At 37.7% G+C, this 20,059-nt stretch overlaps 2 protein-coding genes across 3 annotated transcripts; one reads left to right on the top strand and one right to left on the bottom strand.

The window, feature by feature from the left end:
• Positions 1-3,723: 3,723 nt before the first annotated feature.
• LOC107826927 (mitochondrial carrier protein MTM1) lies at positions 3,724-17,325 on the top strand. Of its 2 annotated transcripts, XM_016653972.2 has the most exons (10): positions 3,724-4,240; positions 9,359-9,433; positions 10,340-10,465; positions 12,411-12,470; positions 12,610-12,780; positions 13,421-13,520; positions 14,346-14,440; positions 14,526-14,675; positions 15,977-16,035; positions 16,831-17,325. In XM_016653972.2, the coding sequence occupies exons 1-10, from the start codon at positions 3,992-3,994 to the stop codon at positions 16,982-16,984; spliced, it is 1,239 nt and encodes a 412-aa protein (XP_016509458.1). In that variant the 5' UTR covers positions 3,724-3,991; the 3' UTR covers positions 16,985-17,325. The 2 variants fall into 2 exon arrangements, with proteins under 2 accessions (XP_016509458.1, XP_075094481.1); XM_075238380.1 differs by lacking the exon at positions 9,359-9,433.
• Positions 17,326-17,781: 456 nt separating this feature from the next.
• LOC107826928 (arabinogalactan protein 20-like) lies at positions 17,782-18,879 on the bottom strand. The gene is made up of 2 exons (XM_016653974.2): positions 18,705-18,879; positions 17,782-18,001 (listed from the first exon to the last, which is right to left on the bottom strand). Exons 1-2 carry the CDS (start codon positions 18,823-18,825, stop codon positions 17,898-17,900), a joined length of 225 nt encoding a protein of 74 aa, XP_016509460.1. The 5' UTR covers positions 18,826-18,879; the 3' UTR covers positions 17,782-17,897.
• Positions 18,880-20,059: the final 1,180 nt, after the last annotated feature.

Consider the following 20,059-nt stretch of genomic DNA (forward strand, 5'->3'; position numbering starts at 1 on the left):
CCCATCACTTAACAGAATCCAAACACGGGATTTTAGCCAAAAATTCATTTTCTCAAAAATCAAACGGTGAGAGGCGATTTTTCAAGAGCCATTTCTTCCCCGAATTGTTGGTAGGTGATTCTAAACCATTTTCTTTCAATTACCCATTATATTTCTTGAATTTTCAACCTAAAAATCTAGAGTTTTTATGGTAGAATTAGGGGTTAGGGTAGAAACTAGGATTTCGAAAATTTGGGGATTTAGACCTCAATTTGAGGTCGGATTCCAAAACCAATTATATATTCGGGCTCGGGGATGAATGGGTAAAAGGATTTTGGTCCGAACCTCGGATTTTGACCAAGCGGGCCCGGATCGATTTTTTGACTTTTTGGAGGAAAAATTTGGGAAATTTAATTTATGAAATATAATCGATTCCTTTAGCAATATTTGATATTATTTAGTCATTTTTGAATAGATACGAGTGGTTTGGAGGCGAATTCCAAAGGAAAAGTTGTGATTGAGAATTAAGTGGCATTCGGAGAAAGGTAAGTGTTGTGTCTAAGTTTGGCTTGAGGGAATAGGTATTGTGTGAGTATTTGCTACGTGTTTTGTTGTTGAATACGATGTATAGTTGAGGTGACGAGCATCTATACGTTGTGGTCGAGTCATAGCATGCGAGTGAAATTCCATTCTTGTAAATTTATAGTCTTAAATCTTGTTATCCATGCTTATTGTTGTTGTTAAAATGTTGGGAGACTTGTATCCGGTTCCACCAAGGTCGATAAAAATGTGAATATTGATTCGAGGTTGAGATGTTCAATTGTGAAAGTAATCATTGATAAAATATTGATTTCTTTGTGAAACTTCTCTCTACCAGTTGTTATTGATTCTGTGAATTGTGACTTCAGATCCGGGTGGTAGTAATTAATACAGTTTTATGATATTCCGCACTCATTATATTTTATCTTAGTTACTTATTGTTAATTACGGAATGGAAATAAGGAATTGGTCAATGATTCTCTAACGTTGGCTTGCCTAGCAAGTGAAATGTTAGGTGCCATCACGGTCTCGTCAGTGGGAAATTTCGGGCCGTGACAGTTGGTATCATAGCACTAGGTTGCTTAGGTCTCACGATTCACGAGCAAGCTTAGTAGAGTCTAGAGGATCGGCACAGAGACGTCTGTGCTTATCTTCCAGAGGCTATGAATTTTAGGAACAAGTTTCACTTCTATTCTTCTTTGTCGTGCGATTTTGCTTTCTCAATACTGATTGAACTCTTCTACTCTTATTCTCTCGCAGATGGCGAGAACACATACCGCTTTCTCCGCTGATCAGCAGCCAGAGCCTCCGGTGACAGATCCTACGCGGGGCAGAGGTCGAGGCCGAGGCTGTGCCAGAGGCCGAGGCAGGGGCAGGGCTCCGCCTAGGGCCCGAGCAGCAGCCCCAGCAGTGGAGCCTCAGATAGAGCTTGACGAGGAGGTTCCAGCCCAGACTGTTCCTGCCGGACCAGCTCAGGTTCCGGAAGAGTTCATTGTTACCCTAGTACTTCACGACGCTTTGGTCCGTTTGGTGGGCCTTATGGAGAGTGTGGCCGTGACACTTCAAATTCCAAGTCATCTTGTTACTCGATATATCGCTGACATAGTCAAAGTTTACCGTCATATTTTGCCTTAGAGAAAGTTTGATCAAAGAATTGTTTGTACTAAAGTATATGCTTGGTTAGCTATATACATACATACATACATACATACATACATACATACACACACATATATATATATATATATATATATATATATATATATATATATATATATATATATACTGAAGACAAACCCTAAGTAGTAGTTAAATTCAAAAAAATACAGTTGCTATATATATATATGTAAAGTATATAATATATATTCGCATAATCTTTTTATTTGCTATAAATAAGAAACAAAATACGTGTGTTTAGGGGCATTAACTTTATGAAAAATATATTTCCATAAAAAGAGTCGGAAAATGTGTGATTCAGCCCATAAAATGTAAGGACAAATAGAAATTTGAATTCCACGCAACTAATTTAGGGGCTTTAACTTTATGAAAAATATATTTCCATAAAAAGAGCCAGAAAATGTGTTATTGAGACCATTAAATTGGGCAAATAAAAACTTGAATTCCAAGCAACTAATTTAGGGTTTATATCTAAAATTAAGGAGGAAGTCATATGCTCAAACATACCTCGAATTGGATTTTGGTTGGAGATGATAAAATGTAATAGTTGATGGAAAATTGTGAATCTTTTCCAAGTAGAAATCCCTCAATTTTAGATAATAAATATTCCGATCTGAGGAGGTGTTACCCGTTTATGATTTTGTATAACATACCGTATTTCTTGTCGAACGTTTGAAAAAGAGATAGAGATAAGAAGTTTGCCTTTAATATGAAAGAATGTACTTTTGTTGAAAATGTGGTGTCTCTGTATTTTTTAGTATATTTTAATTTAATTAGTTGAAAAAATATTAAGTAGTGGAAAATTTCTAGAAAAGAGGCGATAAAATTGGGTTGAAATAAGTTGCCAAATGTCTTGTTAATAGGTTGCCACTTGGCTTTTTAATAACTTACCACTTGACTAAATGAGAAAGCAAACTTTCTCGCTTTAATACATATATATAGAATATAGATATATAGATATAGATATTTTTCTAGGAGCTATAGTTCCATCTCTTCACTCACAAATTTCTAAAAGACCAAAAGATTCAAATTCTTTAATTTGTTTTATTATCTTTGAATAATTGTTGTAAAGTATTTTTTTTGTTATTGTTTATAGTATTTGGTAATAAAGATAATAATAGTTTTCATAAGATATATATTCCATGTCTCATAAATCATAATAATACATATAAAGACTTACGTGGAGTATGATTTCTTTATTTAATGAGCTAGTTTAGTGAGATTAAGATTCATTATTTTTACAAACTTACATTCTTTTCTTTGATATTTTTTCAATAACTCAAACACATTATTTAATAATACACACACACACACACACACACACACACACATATATATATATATATATATATATTTTTTTTTAAAAAAAAACCTATATATTTATTGATATAGGCACATGCGCAAAACGCGTATCCTAAGAGCCCGTTTGGACATAAGAAATTTTTTTCTTTTTTCCAAAAAATTTTTACTTTTTTTCGAAATCAGTGTTTGTTCATAAAATTTTCAATTTTCACTTGAAGATGTATTTTGGAATTTTTTCGAAATTTTAAAAAACTCCAAAAAACTATTTTTTAAAATTTTCACTTATATTATTTACAAAACTTCAAAAACAACCCAAAATTATATTCATGTCCAAACACAACTCTAATTTTCAAATACCATTTTCACTTGAAATTCTTTTTCACTTTTTTTGAAATTTTACAATTCTTATGTCCAAACGCCCACTAAGACTAGTTATCACTAAATTATAGTCATATATCACTTCAATTTATTCCTATTACTAATGAAAGTAAATTAATGGAGTACATAATTTAGTGTAAAGTAGGTTAAAGTTTTTACCGAAAAGTTACTTTCTCAAAAGATCTCTCATTTAGGGAAACAAATTATCGCGGATTCGCCCGCAATTCCCAGAAATTAGGAAAGAAGATTTTGAGGTTACGTGCGCAGTGATCTCACACGATACCAAAGCAGCCGCCACTCCTGTTTGCTTGGCGCCCTTATGTCCACGCCACGCCACCTATTCACTTTGCTTCCCATTTCATTTTCTCCATGCAAAATATTTAAATAAAAAAAATCAATTTTCCACCTCCAGAAAAATTACAGAATCCCCTAGAAATTTCCATTCGTTCGAAAGAAAAATTGTTCAACCCCAGAAGCTACAATTTTCTGAAAAAGTATCCAAATTTTTGTTAAATTTCAATTGTCCACCTCTATACACAGAAAGAGTGAGAAATTTCAATTAATTTCAATACAAAAACAAAAAATTTGTTCAACCTGAAAGGTTAAAAATAAATTGATGGTGGGAGTGGGATCAACATCAACAAAGCAGGGGTTGCCGTCATGGATTGGGGCAGCCACTGCAACACGAACCACTGTTGAATTCGACAAAAGCGTCGCCGTTTCTGGTGGGGACACGTCGTCAACTAAGCCTTCTCATTCCGAGAACTTTACGGATGTGAATTTAGGTTTTGGAGAGAGGGCTATTTCCGCCGCTGGTGCTGCCGTTCTCTCCGCCGTCCTTGTCAACCCTCTTGATGTTGCCAAGGTCACCTTTTTTCCCCCCTATATTATTTATTCTTAAATTAAGCCCACACTGTTCATTTAATTTGCCTTAAAAGTGCTGCCTTTTTAAAAAAAAATTGTACAGTAACTTCTATTTCTAATTTAATTGTGTGTTCCAATTTAACTTATGTCAGTGATGTAGAAAGCTTGTTCCACTGTTACATTGCAAATATTAGTGCTTAAACATGAATTTGTACCGAGGAGAACCTTTTGAACAGCTTACAATCTTGAGTTGATTCTCTACTTTCTTGTCATTTAACTTTGTTTACCCGAAAAATCAGATAACGTTAAATTTGTGTATGTTTTTAAGGATATGTGATACAATTTGATACAAATCGTATATATAAATAGAAATATGTATGTTCTTGGCTATGAGAATAGGAATAGTGAGCAAAAGAATGAATAAGGTAAAATAAAACAAGCATGAGGAGATATCTTTCAATACGAGAAGTGATCTTTTGTTACAATGCCTTTCTGCCTGTCCCTATGCTTACCAGGATTTCCCCTTTATAATAGAGGGATCCTACTTTATTTATAATAAAATAAAGCATATAGTGGAGGACCCATGATGAATTGTCTCTTCCTCGATTCCCGCCAAGATTCTCTCTCTTAGTGTGGTTGTAACGGCTCTCGTTTGTGAGCTCGACACTGGCTCGAACTCGTTATTGGGTCGAGCTCTGATTTTGGCTTGAGTTCGACCTCCGGGGTGGGTGTAGCGCATTCCTGATCTCGAAGCAATGCCTTGCGGATCGATTTGGTCACGGGCTTGATAAAAGTATCGAGCCGACTCCTCGATCAACCTTCGGATTCGAGGCTCATTTGTACTGCCTTCGGAACTCATCCCAAAATCCCACTCCGGTTGCTTACCGTTCGAACTCGATCGAACGTAGAAAGACCGAAATCTATTTCGACCGTATACAGATAGTCCCCTCGATTCTCAGGAAGGATGTGGTGAGAATCAATATGATCTTCGATGGTTCGATCGGGTTATAAGCTGACGTTTGCACAGGGCTGGATCATGACGTATGTGATAACTGTCCCATCGATTTAGTCTTTTCAAGGTATTTAATGCATGTCAGACGGTGGTCGGACACCTCTGATATTGAACCGTCACGATGCAAGCCTATAAATAACCCCTTCATCTAACATTTACCATTTTTACATCTTTCACTCTTCCAAATTTTCTTACCCTTTCTCTCTATTTCGCCGCTTGCAGAGCCATCTACATCAACTTTTCATCTTCCTTTGCCTTTCTTTCTCTCATATCAATGGCCAAAACTTCGAAAACCGTACCTCAGAAGGAGAAAGTTTCTTCTTCACGGCCGTCCGGCGACAAGGTCGAGCGAGTGCTTATTCAAATTTGAAGTGATATAGCTACTAGGCTTATAAGTTGAGTCAATGATTCGAACTCGAAGTAATGTAACTCGTAGGCGTAGTAGTCGAATGAATGATTTGAACTCGAAATAATGTAGCCCGTAGGCGTAATGGTCGAGTGAGTGCTTGCTCGGACTCGAAATAAAATAGCTCGTGGGCTTAGTAGTAGAGTGAATGATTCGAACTCGAAATAATGTAGCCCGTGGGCGTAATGGTCGAGTGAGTGCTTGCTCGGACTCGAAATAAAGTAGCCCGTGGGCTTAGTAGTCGAGTGAATGATTCGAACTCGAAATAATGTAGCCCATAGGCGTAATGGTCGAGTGAGTGCTTGCTCGAACTCGAAATAAAAGTAGCCCGTAGGCTTAGTAGTCCAGTGAATGATTCGAACTCGAAATAAAAGTAGCCCGTAGGCTTAATAGTCGAGTGAATGATTCGAACTCGAAGTAACGTAGCCCGTAGGCGTAATGATCGAGTGAGTGCTTGCTCGGACTCGAAATAAAGTAGCCCGTAGGCGTAATGGTCGAGTGGGTGCTTGCTCGAACTCGAAATAAAAGTAGCCCGTAGGCTTAGCAGTCGAGTGAATGATTCGAACTCGAAGTAATGTAGCCCGTAGGCGTAATGGTCGAGTGAGTGCTTGCTCGAACTCGAAATAAAAGTAGCCCGTAGGCTTAGCAGTCGAGTGAATGATTCAAACTCGATGCAATGTAGCCCGTAGGCGTAATAGTCGAGTGAATGTTTGCTCGAACTCGAAATAAAAGTAGCCCGTAGGCTTAGCAGTCGAGTGAATGATTCGAACTCGATGCAATGTAGCCCGTAGGCGTAATGGTCGAGTGAGTGCTTGCTCGAACTCGAAATAAAAGTAGCCCGTAGGCTTAATAGTCGAGTGAATGTTTGCTCGAACTCGAAATAAAAGTAACCCGTAGGCTTAGCAGTCGAGTGAATGATTCGAACTCGATGCAATATAGCCCGTAGGCGTAATGGTCGAGTGAGTGCTTGCTCGAACTCGAAGTAAAAGTAGCCCGTAGGCTTAATAGTCGAGTGAATGTTTGATCGAACTCGAAATAAAAGTAGCCCGTAGGCTTAGCAGTCGAGTGAATGATTCGAACTCGATGCAATGTAGCCCGTAGGCGTAATGGTCGAGTGAGTGCTTGCTCGAACTCGAAATAAAAGTAGCCCGTAGGCTTAATAGTCGAGTGAATGTTTGCTCGAACTCGAAATAAAAGTAGCCCGTAGGCTTAGCAGTCGAGTGAATGATTCAAACTCGATGCAATGTAGCCCGTAGGCGTAATGGTCGGGTGAGTGCTTGCTCGAACTCGAAATAAAAGTAGCCCGTAGGCTTAGTAGTCGAATGAATGATTCGAACTCGAAATAAAGTAGCCCGTAGGCGTCATGGTCAAGTGAGCGCTTGCTCGAACTCGATCCTGTTTGCATAATAAATCTTGAACATAGAATATCGGTAAAGAAGATTGTCTTTGCAAGTCATTAAACATGTGTTCATGTTTTGAGTCAGTGCTCGGGCCAACTACATAAGCATGGTTCGTTTTGATCATTTGGCTCTTACAACGTTTCCTGTTGAGACACTGTTTGTCATAACGAGGTAACTTCCTTTGCACCGAATTTGATAATCATCACAGATGCGTTCAATGATAAAGTCCCCCAGTATACGAGGTTGATTTTAAAGAGGCCTCGGATACTCAGCAGTAGTATCGTTTCCGCTATATGGCTGGTATCGATCTCTCATCGATTTTTGCTTGGTAGTTCTTTTCGTAACGGACCTAGAAATCAACTGGTCATCTTCGACTCTTATTTTGGATTGATATCGATTGTGCACATCGGTCCAAGTAATAGCTGGGTACTCGATCAGATTCTGCTTCAGCCGCCGTGAAGCCATCGAGCTCCGCTCGTTTAAACCTTGAGTGAAAGCTTGGACAGCCCAATCGTCTGTGACTGGTGGCAGATCCATTCGTTCCATTTGAAAATGAGATACGAACTCCCTTAGCATCTCGTTATCTTTTTGTATTACCTTGAACAGGTCCGACTTTCTGGTTTCGACCTTAATGGCTCCGGCATGTGCTTTTACGAAGCAATCTGCAAGCATAGCAAAAGAATCAATAGAGTTAGATGGTAAATTATGATACCATACCATTGCCCCCTTTGACAGGGTTTCACCGAATTTTTTCAATAATACAGATTCGATTTCATCATCTTCCAAATCATTGCCCTTGATGGTACACGTGTAAGAAGTGACGTGCTCGTTGAGGTCGGTCGTTCCGTTATATTTGGGTATTTCGGGCATACGGAATTTTTTGGGGATTGGTTTTGGGGCTGCACTCGAGGGAAAAGGCTTTTGTATGAATTTTTTTGAATCAAGCCCTTTTATCATTGGTGGAGCCCCCGGGATTTGATCGACCCTAGCATTGTACGTTTCCACTCTCTTGTCGTTGGCTTCGACTCGTTTTGTGAGTTCCTCGAGCAATTTAGTAATTTCGGGAGTGGTCCCCGATTCTTGCTCGTTTGATTTCACTATGGCGGGCTCCGCTCTGGGGTGATTTCTCGAAGCTGATTGGGATCCGGCCTGCTTTGTATATGAGTTTGGCTCTGTAACTGGGCTATCGCTACTTGTTGGGCTTGTAGCATCTCGAAGATCATACGTAAACTGGCTCCGATTTTCCCCGCGTTATAGGTATCTCGGGCTACGGATCGAGTATCGCCCTGAATGCTTTTTTCCGGTTCGGAACGCTGATTCGCCTCCAGAGCTATTCGTGAATTGACATCCAATGGTACTTCGGCTCGAATTTCGGGTACTTCGATTCGAGCCTCAGTGCCATCGTCAAGTGGCCTTCCGCCCCCGGGTGCCAAGTTTTTGGTTTCATCTTGAAGGCTGGCTTCGTGGTCGATAGGTAAAGCCATCAGTCGAGGGTTTGCCCTTGTTGATTTGAAGTTGCAAACTGGTGTGTATTGCAGATTCGTATCAAACAACCACTGTTACCCTTGGCCCCACGGTGGGCGCCAAACTGTTTACCCGAAAAATCAGATAACGTTAAATTTGTGTATGGTTCTAAGGATATGTGATACAATTTGATACAAATCGTATATATAAATAGAAATATGTATGTTCTTGGTTATGAGAATGGGAATAGTGAGCAAAAGAATGAATAAGGTAAAATAAAACAAGCATGAGGAGATATCTTTCAACATGAGAAGTGATCTTTTGTTACAATGCCTTTCTGCCTGTCCTTATGCTTACCAGGATTCCCCCTTTATAATAGAGGGATCCTACTTTATTTATAATAAAATAAAGCATATAGTGGAGGACCCATGATGAATTGTCTCTTCCTCGATTCCCGCCAAGATTCTCTCTCTTAGTGCGGTTGTAACGGCTCTCGTTTGTGAGCTCGACACTGGCTCGAACTCGTTATTGGGTCTAGCCCTCGATTTTGGCTTGAGTTCGACTTCCGGGGTGGGTGTAGCGCATTCCTCACCTCGAAGCAATGCCTTGCGGATCGATTTGGTCACGGGTTTGATAAAAGTATCGAGCCGACTCCTCGATCAGCTTTCGGACTCGAGGCTCATTTGTACTGCCTTCGGAACTCATCCCAAAATCCCACTCCGGTTGCTTACCGTTCGAACTCGATCGAACGTAGGAAGGCCGAAATCTATTTCGACCGTATACAAACTTCTTTCAGGTTGTTTAAATTTTAATGGCATCTTTCTTTCTGCTTTGCAGACAAGGTTGCAAGCTCAGGCTGCAGGTGTCCCTTATGATAGCCTTTGTAGTTTGGGACCTCTTCATGCAAATACAGTAGGTTCCCTGCACTTCCTCCCATTATGTTTTTTCTACGTTTCCCATGGACATTAGAATGCTTCAATTTTTTTGATAAATGGGAAAGTCAAATATGTTGTTCAGAAAAAATAAGAATTTTCTAAGGTAAATAACAAAAGGAGATATTCACAATGCTTATAAACTCATTAATATGGCTAACAGAATTTACTATGCTATTTGAAGTTATTAAATTTTCACCATGACATTCCAAAATTATATTTGATACTCCAAATTCAAGATAAAGCTGTTTAATTTGTACGAATTCTTCTTTTATACATCTTATGGTGCAATTCTGACTAGTTCCCACTTTGAATTTCTTAGTCTCGGTCCTTACACTGGTCCCATGGTGTCTACTTATCATTGACCAGTTTTTTTGTGTATGACATGGACACTGTAATGCTTCAAATTTTTTGACAAATGGGAAGTCAAATACGTAGTTCTGGAAAATAAAAATATACTAAGACAGAGAACAAAAGGAGATCTCCACAATGCAGGAAAAATCTGTTTTATCTAAATCAACTCGGTAGAACTACTTATATCGTCATGGAGAATTCTCCTTCAAGCTCGAGGAACTACCTGCACTTTCGGTTATCATGTTTGTGCTCAACCGTTTGGAGCCATATGAAATTATTAATGTCAGAGTTTTGATTCATGGTAGTGGAGTGGACACTTTTGATAAAAGGCATGGTTTGTAGGCTGCTAACCCTGGCAGAAACTAGGTGTGCTGGCCTGCTGTGTTTCATGCTATCTCCCAAATTTTGTGCGCGAGATGTGTTTAGTTTTACCTAAATTATCAATCTAAAGTTACAAGGACCAACTTAAGTTGATTAAGTTTCCACTATATGTTGTTCAGCATATAATTTTTTCATCTGCTATCTTGTTTAGGTGCTGACAGGTGTGAAGTGCAACTCATCAGGCACTCGTGCTGTTCTTGGTGCTGAACCATCATGTTCCCCAGATTGTTCCAGATATAAAGGAACACTTGATGTCTTTTATAAAGTAATACGTCAGGTTAGTTACTTTTTGTGGGAAGTAAAATAGTTACGTTTTGCACATAGTTTGAGATCCTCTGCTTTGAAATCTGTATGTCTTATTTGAAAGGCAAAATGGCCTCGTGGCCACTTAAACTTGTATCAGTTTGCCAACCCGGTAAACAAACTTATATCTTTCTCATTTTAACACCTCAACTTGATGAACTGAATACAAATAAACACGTTTGACCGTTGACTATGCTTATGTGGAAACAACGGGTTGATGTGGTCAAAGTGCATGACAATCACGCTAATAAAGCGCGTTAGAATAGAATTTTGGTGGAAAAAATACTAAAAAATGGGAAAAGAGAACATCAATTACAAAAGAAAAGATTTAAAAAGAAAAAAAAACTTCTAAAGAAGAAAAGGGAAAAAAATCTACTCCCCACCCCTACGCCCCTGCCCAACCTTTCTTTACCTTATCCTCCTTTTCCCCTTTTCTCAATTTTTGCTCTTTCCCCGCTGGCGCCTATTTCCGTCCACAAACCTCTCCTCTCCAACCTTACCCTTTATAAAACCACCACAACTCTATCAAATTAATACCATTCCATCATCCTCCTGACCATCGGAAAAGATTTTTAAGAAAAAATTCTATCACAACAACCTCTATTTTCAATCTTGACCATTAAAAATCACCTTAAATTTAAGATCACCAGAACCTTCATCGCAGACGACTAAAATCGGCAAGCACCACCATAAAAATCAGAACACGGCCATCATCATATTTTACCATAAAAGAGGGAGCTTATGGCCTAAAACACTTCATCGGCGACTACCTATCTCGATCCACCTCTCTTAGATAACACCCAAATACACTACAAACACTTTACAAACATTCTGAAATTAAATTTATAGAAAAGTAAATTTGTTCTCTGTAGATCGTTCTTCTGGCCAACTCCACCAGAAATATTTGCCACTGTTTGGTGCCGGCATTGATGAACCCACATATCTCATTTTCGTTTATGGTGACCCTTCCCCGTGTTCTTGAAGCTGTTATGCCAGTTTGGACACCTTAGCACTATTATTATATTCAATTTGTGGTTCTCACTGATGGTTGAAGGTTATGTCTTAGAAGGTTCACTCTTGCTATGGTGAAGAAGAAGAGATGAAAAGAAAAGAAAATAAATTTAAAATCTGGTAAATTGCACTTTTTATAAAGTAGGCCCCACATTTTACACATGTCAAAGAATAAAAAACTTGGTATATAATGTGTGTCATTCATGTCACAGCTAGTGAAGACCATGTTCAATCAGAAGTGTTTATTAGTATTGGGTTCATCAAGTTGAGGTGTTAAAATGAGAAATGTGTAAGTTTGTTTACCGGGTTGGCAAACAAGTGTAAGTTTAAGTGGCCAGGAGGCCATTTTGCCTATTTGAAATCCGCTGAAAGTTATGACTACTATCACATCAACATCCATCATGAACTAGTCATCTAAGAAAGTGTTGACTGTTGAGGATGATTTTGTAGTTAGGCTGCAAAAACAATTTAAAACTTATAACTCTATTTCCTTTTTCTGTACTTTTCTGGGGCATGCAAGACAACTCTCTTCTCATTATGACATCTGTTATGTACTCACAGAACAGCTATGGATTTTACATGAGATGGTCATGTAAAAGGTGATAATTCTGTAAATAGAGTTACCCTTGCAAGGGTTTGCTGTCACTACCTTCCTCTCCTCCCCATCCCCCCCCTCAAAAAAAAAGAGTTGAGTGTTGAAGTTATTGGTTAGACGCTGATACCAACAGCTGTGCCATAGTTGTTCTAAATTCATGCAATATTATCTGGTCAAAAAAGAAAATAAATAGAAACCATTGGACCTGACAAGTAGGGGATTCTCTAAACATCTTCTTTCAGTTCATTTCTGCATTTCATTGGCTCTGTGAAAGTAAACTGTCTCATCTATTTAACCCAGGTAACTTGTGCAGGAAGGAGTTAGTAGATTGTGGAGAGGCACTAATGCAAGTCTGACATTGGCAATCCCTTCTGTAAGTCTCTATTTAGAAATTCATTTGTCTTTCATTTTTCACTGGTTATTCAAGTATGAAGCACGCTGTTATGTGCAATTGCATTTACAGCTGTCTTGTTTCGTGATAGTTCTTATTAAGTGTTTTTTTGCCTTTGCAGGTGGGGATTTATTTACCTCTTTATGACATTTTTCGGAACTCTATGGAAGAGTATACATTACGTAATGTACCAATGGCTACACCATATGTCCCCTTGGTAGCAGGATCCTTAGCACGTTCCATTGCTTGCGTCACTTGCTATCCAGTTGAGCTTGCAAGAACACGAATGCAGGTAAATCTGATTATCTGCTTGATGCGGATGGAGACATTACACGATTTCTTGTGAGAGTACTATGCTAATGGAATCTCCTGCTGCTAGAAGATGTTTATCACTATTACAGTTAATCTCGTGGATAAAACTAAAGATAGATGTGTAAAATTTACAATTTTCAAATATGTGAATATTGAATTTACATTCACAAAAAAGATCAAAAGAAATTATATATTTTGGGCATGCATCTATATGCTCCAGAAGATAGTTAAAACATTTTCCCAGTTTTTAAAAATATTTTACCGGATAACGGCTTGTATTCTTCCTAGATGCTTGTATTCTTTCCAGATGTTTCTTTCCCTCTGTTGTGAATTAGTGGCTAGCTATGGTAAAAGCTAAAAGATGAAGATGGAAATCTCGTTCCACTGTTGGGAAAATTAAAGGGTTGTTACATTGGTAGTTTAGAAATATTAGTTTCTTTGTGTGATGTTTGTCTTTATCATGGTGCTTGGAACTTACCAGATAATGTTAATTTCCTTTTCGAAGAGCAGCACCACTTAGTTAGGTGTTTGGGTTTATCATGTTATGTATGTTTTAGATGCTATCTCTACCTTATTTTTCTGCTAAGTCTTACTTCGTCCTGTAACTTCATTTCTTATAGGCCTTCAAAGACACAAAAAATGGTGTGAAGCCCCCAGGAGTGTGGAAGACATTAGTCGGGGTCGTTTCTCCAGTCAATAGTGCAAACAGCTATCAAAATTGTAATACTTCTTCCTCAAACTTACTTTTGTTGTCTGCACATAGTTATGTTATATTATCTGTCCCTCTTCATGGTTAGACATTAGTCTTGAGTCGTTTAAAATGTGTGAATAGGTTCCTGCCTTATGCGTACGTAAAAGTTGTTTCAATAAACAGGCAGGGTATGTGGATCTACATGCTCCATCCTCTTTAGGGCCATCCACCTTTAACCAATATTAGTCTTATCCTCCGTACTATCTTTTTTTGCCATCTTATGCTGTTTCCTTTTCTTCCCACCGCGATCTTATGCTCTTTCAATGATAGTGACAATATTACATGCGTGCTATACACACAAGGTGGAGCTTTTATCTCTTCCTTGGATCCCGTGGGGCTCCGTTGAAGTGCAGGGTTTTCTTGTAAAATAATTATTTAAACGACCTCTTTTCTTTGTAAATTTATGGGGAAACATACCAATAATGCTAATGTGAGGAAGTTCTCTCCTAATTTATCTTGTCCTTAATGGATTTTAGAATAGATTCTACAAGAAGCTTTGACTTAAAAGGTTTTTGCTAAGAAATACTAGAACCTTTCACAATTAACTTATTTCTAGCAAAGGAAATACAAGTTAAATCCCATCATTATTTAAATACTTCACTCTAGTTTTAGTTGTTATTGAGACACAGAATGAATCAGCTAAAAGTGTAACTTACAGCATATGGCATTGGAAATATTCAATTTCTTTGAGTATTCAATTATGGAAGTTTAACTGCTCCAACTCTTTGCTTTATGGTTTTTAATGCTATGATAACACATTGTGGTTAATTACTTCCCCACCAACCAATGACTAGCAACACGAACCTACCGCCTCCTCTGGACTGGTTTGGGGGCACAACTAGCTCGTGATGTTCCTTTCTCTGCAATTTGCTGGTCTACTCTTGAGCCAGTAAGTTCTTCTAGCCCTTAACTGCATGCTATTCCTGCGCTTACTCTGCGTTTAATTGAATAGAACTCTTGCTACTTTTGTGAAGGTTAGGAGGAAGCTACTAGGCCTGGTGGGAGATGAAGCAAGTGCAACTACTGTCCTCGGTGCAAACTTCTCTGCTGGATTCATTGCAGGAAGTCTTGCAGCTGCTACAACGTGTCCGTTAGATGTTGCAAGAACTAGGAGACAGATAGAGGTCGGTCTTCTCCTATTCACCTAAAATTTTCCTAAAAGAAACAACTAACAGAAAGTGTGATTGCCCATTGAAAAGTTTACTTGGATCACGTGAGTAGTTGGACCTCTTAATAGTGGGCTGATGTCAAGTAAACATAAAGAAATTTCTGCCTGATAGTGCACACACCTAAATAAATTTCTTCTAGTTTGGCTGTGGAGTCTGAGTGTAGAACTCTGGGTTTCCTGGATCTAATGTCACATGTTGAGTGGAAAATTACGTTTAACCTCAATCACTTGACAAGTCTTGGGTTCGATCAAACATGATCTCGAAGTGAAAAAGATCATGTAGTACTTTTTGCCTTAGGCATGGGTTTACATTGATGAAACCTGTAGTGGGAACTATATCAAGTACAAAGAACTTATATTTTGTATTCACTGCAGTTAAACTACAAAGAACTCTTCTAATGTAACATTTGGATGTTGAGGATTGTTTGCATCAGATGTATCTCAAAACAACAAGGTTTTGCACAAACTGCTACGTCCAGGCACCATAACAGGAGCTCTTCGGCTCAGCTCTCCATGGGAGCAGAGTTGCTTATCTCTTCCCATATATATGTCTTTCTGATCTACCATTTTTTCCGTCAATTTTAGATAATTCAGTATTGTAATGCTCCTAGTAGGGAATGACTTGTGATTACATCATTCTGTTCAAGGAAAAGTAAGAATGAGGAAAATGAGTTAGTACGTTAAACCTGTGTTAATGTAGTTATAAACTTAACACACAGTCAAACATCATATTTTGGTGGCTGATGGGTTTGTCGATACTCGTTTTACTCAAGATATTTTTGTATCCTGGTTGTGCTGATAAGGTCTTAAATTTTTAACCCAGATTTTCTGTGTTACTCCATATCTTTTATTTCCGTTGTTTGTTGATATGGCAGTCTATTTGATGAGTTTGATTTGGACGTATTAGCTTAGAGTTTCCACTGACATCTGGCTATAATTTTCAAGAAGCTGATTGTCAGATTAACATGCATTGCCTGTTATTTTTATTAATTTAAAGAAGCATGGTGGATGTGACGAAGTAGACTATTATCTCGGCAATACTGAGCCAAGCTAGTATTTTGCGGTGAATCCCCCATTAAGTAGTCGTGCATTATGATTTGGAACGCCCGATTCTCTAGCATGCGCTTCATTTCTCGCTTTTTCGCTTTGAGCTCTAAGGATCTTGTCGCTTTTTTGTGCTCTCGATTTTAAAAGCACCTAGTTATTATTATTTCCTTCTTTTTGTTGGTTTAATGGAACTTTCAGTTGACATTGCAGAATGATCCTGAACGAGCACTGAGAATGACTACGAGACAAACGTTGGTTGAGATATGGAGGTACTTCATTTTGTTTCTTTATCTTCAGCTGCAACCCCCATCTTCCCTTCCAGCCCCTTTCAGATACTGCAATATGTTTTGATCTAGTTGACAAAAGGTAGTTGGAGAAGTAATAAGCTCTCATGAGTTGATTGACTGTAGGATTACTTTTGGTTTTCACAAACTAATCCTTTTCTTTAGGGTGCCGATTGCCAATAGGATAATTGTACATTTTATTAAGTATGGTAATAGATTTATGAAGCATGTGATTCGTTTTGGAAGGGGTATGGGGGAAGAAAGCTGAGGACGGAATGGGTATTGGGACCTCTGTTCCATTAAGAGACGACTTTGCTAAAAGTGTCTGAGGTCCCACTAAGTGATGACTTACAACTCTTCACCATTTCTAGCTCCTTGTCTTCCTTACCCTTTCATTATGATGAATCCAGTTGATTGGCTTGATGTTATGGAATACCTGTTTCGTCGTGTTGTCTCCATTTATTCTTTTTTCTTATAAGATACAGGGTGATTCTTTCATGCTGCTGAGAAAAATAATTCTATTTTATCTGGGTGCTTAGTAAGCTTTTAAGTTAGTACAAAGGGGTAGAATGCTTAGTGGATACACGAAGTTCCATTTGATCAAGATGAACCTTGGAATATGCTTGTGTCCACCTGAAATCAGCATCTTGCTGAGTGTTAAAAGATTTGTTCTTGTACTGGAAATGATTTGAAGCATAGTTTTAGTATCTCAGGACGTATAGACCATTGTCTTATAGTTCTTTGTGCTGTGAACTGCTAATTATTGTTTTCATGAACCAGGGATGGGGGAGCTAAGGGGTTGTTCACTGGAGTTGGCCCCCGAGTTGCCCGAGCTGGACCTTCAGTTGGGATCATTGTTTCCTTCTACGAGGTGGTAAAATATGCTTTGCGCCATAGGCATATGCATTGGCAGAGCAAAGATGCTGATCTATAGCACTGTGATCTACACGCCAATGAGGCAAGTGATGTTAGCATAACTTGTTCTGATAACAGGCTGAAGAGCGAAAGAACAATATTCGACCAAGTGTATTCTACTGAAGACCTGACCGTTTCAGTGATTTGGGTCATGACAGGATAATTCCTTCTAGCCAATTTTGCCTGTGAGGCTTGAAGGTTGATTTATTCAAACAAGTGGAGAAGTTTCTCCAGTGGCGTAGCTGAATAGGCAACCATTTATGCCTTTAGTTTCTTTGTAAATTCACAATCCTTCTCCCAATGTACCTATTGCGTACATACAGAGATATAATAAGAGAATAACAACTATACCCTTCTGTATTTCAGATTTCAGATTCTTTGTACTAGTAAACAAAAGAAACTAGACTGTTGTGTTGCGTGGTAGCAAGATAAAAAAAAATAGTTGTAGGAAACTTCCTGGAGGGAACTAAGGGATAATATACGTGGGGTTGCTTGCAAATGCTCGAGGGGGTGGGTTTACACAGTGCAAAAAATGGGAATTTCAATACGTAACTACAATTCAATAATTAAGTAGAAAGGGTTGAAGGAGAGTATGGGTAAAAAAGGAACCTGAAAAAAAAAAAGAGTAATAGAACGCTACTCTAAATGGCCTTATTTTTTTACTTCCACTTTTCTCGAGTTCATGTCTTCTTTTACTTGTATTAATAATCAGTGCGTTCCAGATGGTGCATTTCTTTATATCCCAGAAGACGGGTCTGAGACTTGAGATGTTGAGAAAAGTGGAAATGAGAAAAAGGAAACTAAATATATAACCACTGGAAAAATAAACATGAATGGATTGATAATTGAATCCATATGAAGAATGACCAATCATTGTCCCAAAGAGAAAAATGAAACATAATTTTAGGTTTGACTAATGCTAAGAGATAAATTTAGAAAAAATTGTAGGGAGAAGCGTCCATAGGGTGGATGAGATATGTAAGGACTAAAGCCGCCAGCATCAGCACGTATGCAATTCCTTGATCTATGGATGTTCCTGCAAATTAATTACCATGACCATATTAGCCTAAAGGATTTAAGTTACATACACTAGTAGTGGTGTAAAAAAAGATATAATCTGGCTAGAGAAACTCTAGTCCAAGTATACTCAGCTTGTGTAAATTGAATACTAATTTGTTTTATAAAGTTTTCAAGACTTCTAAAATTTGTACATTTCGAAGCAGACATTCAACTTAAATGGTTTAACAAGAAGGTCACTGAATGTTATCCTAAGATCTCTATATCTGTTGCTCTTGTAGCAGGAACAAGCACAACACAAGAGTTGTTTTATATAGAGATGTAGCTACTACAACTATTTTGTTTGAAGTTTTGAGTTGAAATGTTCACTATTAATAAGTACGTTCTTAGATTTACAAGTCTTCATTTAACTTAGCAGAGTGAATCCACATGGTTCTTAAAAGTTTTATGCTACTATTGATGTTGCAATTGTTTCTCAAAGTCAAAAGAAACAGCCGACAAAGAATCTGAATAAACTAGGAAATAATTAACCCTTTCAGAGAAGTGAAAATCAGATCCTACAAACCCCCACTGTTCACAAGTGCAAACAAGCCAAAAAATGCAGACTGTACAAACAAGACGGCACGGTGGGGGCTAGTGGATTAACTCATTATGATCAATTAATAGAGTGTTAGCAAATGTAAGTTAAATACTAAGCGAAAAGAGAAGGGGATAGAGCAAACCATCACTGGTAGGGGCAGGAGCAGGGGCCAACTCTTGAGCTTGAACACAAGGGATGAAATTGAACAATGCCATGGCAAAGATGGCCAACAATATTGAAACTACAAGTTTAGAGGCAGCCATATTCTCCCCAACTTTTCTAACTCTAGAGAGAAATATATCTTGGTAACAAAACAGTGAGGTATGCTGGCTGAGACTTTTGGACGTTTATATAGTTAGTAGGATATAATATTCTTTTTGTTTTTATTTTATTTTAAAATATAAATTATATACATCCCATTATAAATACTTTTTATCTATTAGTTAGTTTGACCTCTTATAACAAGTTAATTACTATTTTTTACTATTCGATTATCAATTAATACTTATCATAAATTTTATCTTTCATTAAATTATAAAAAACCTAATTGTATTGTATTTTTAAAATATCAATGCATAAAACTTAAACTCTTTATTTTATCTTTTAGAGAGAACATAGAAAATGTGAGAAACCAGCTAAACTGTGGGTACTGGGGTCTATCAAACTTTGTTCTTTTGAAACCCCATGTGCCACCTCTTTTTTTTCAACTCTTTATTATTTTTCCATCAAACCTCAGATTAGGGGTATTCAAAACCGAACCGAAACCGAAAATCGAATCGAAATCGAAACTTAATGGCTTATTAGTATCGGGTTAACAGTTTAACGGACGGGGAACAGATTGAAATTTTTTTATTAACGACTTATTGGTTTGGGAGCGGATTATTCAATTTTCTTAACGGATAATCCGTTAACTCGTTAAGAATATATATATATATATATATATATATATATATATATATATATATATATATATATATATATATATATGTATGATTTATTTTTATCCATATTATTGAACTCGTTTACTGCTGCTCTCTAAACTTTAGAAGAAAGATTCAATTATAGGTTTCATAATAAACAATAGTAATACACGAATAAATAAAAAAGCAATATAAGCACGAATCAACAACTGCTTAATAATTTGAATGTTTTGCAGGATGGCAACCAGCTTCTTGTTAGCATTGCTAGCAATGTTGACTACTATTATAGATCAAAAAGAACTGATTGTCAACATCACCATAATTCATAGTGCCACTGCACAATACATTAAGAAATAGAGAGTAAAGAGAATCACATGCAGACTTCTATGAGTACTAAGTATTTATTTGTTTATGAGACATCAAATAGTATGCCTCGATGGAAGCCCGCCAGCATATCATCTTGATAGAGGACATGGTAGCGGACTTCACAGCTGGATTATCGAATTGGTTAACCAAGTTGTGTTTTTGTTTTTTAACAGTTTGTCATCTTCTTAAATAGTAAGAAATCTGTTCAAAT

This window comes from Nicotiana tabacum, chromosome 19 (genome assembly GCF_000715075.1).
Source record: "Nicotiana tabacum cultivar K326 chromosome 19, ASM71507v2, whole genome shotgun sequence".
In the NCBI taxonomy this organism is placed as follows: Eukaryota; Viridiplantae; Streptophyta; class Magnoliopsida; order Solanales; family Solanaceae; genus Nicotiana; species Nicotiana tabacum.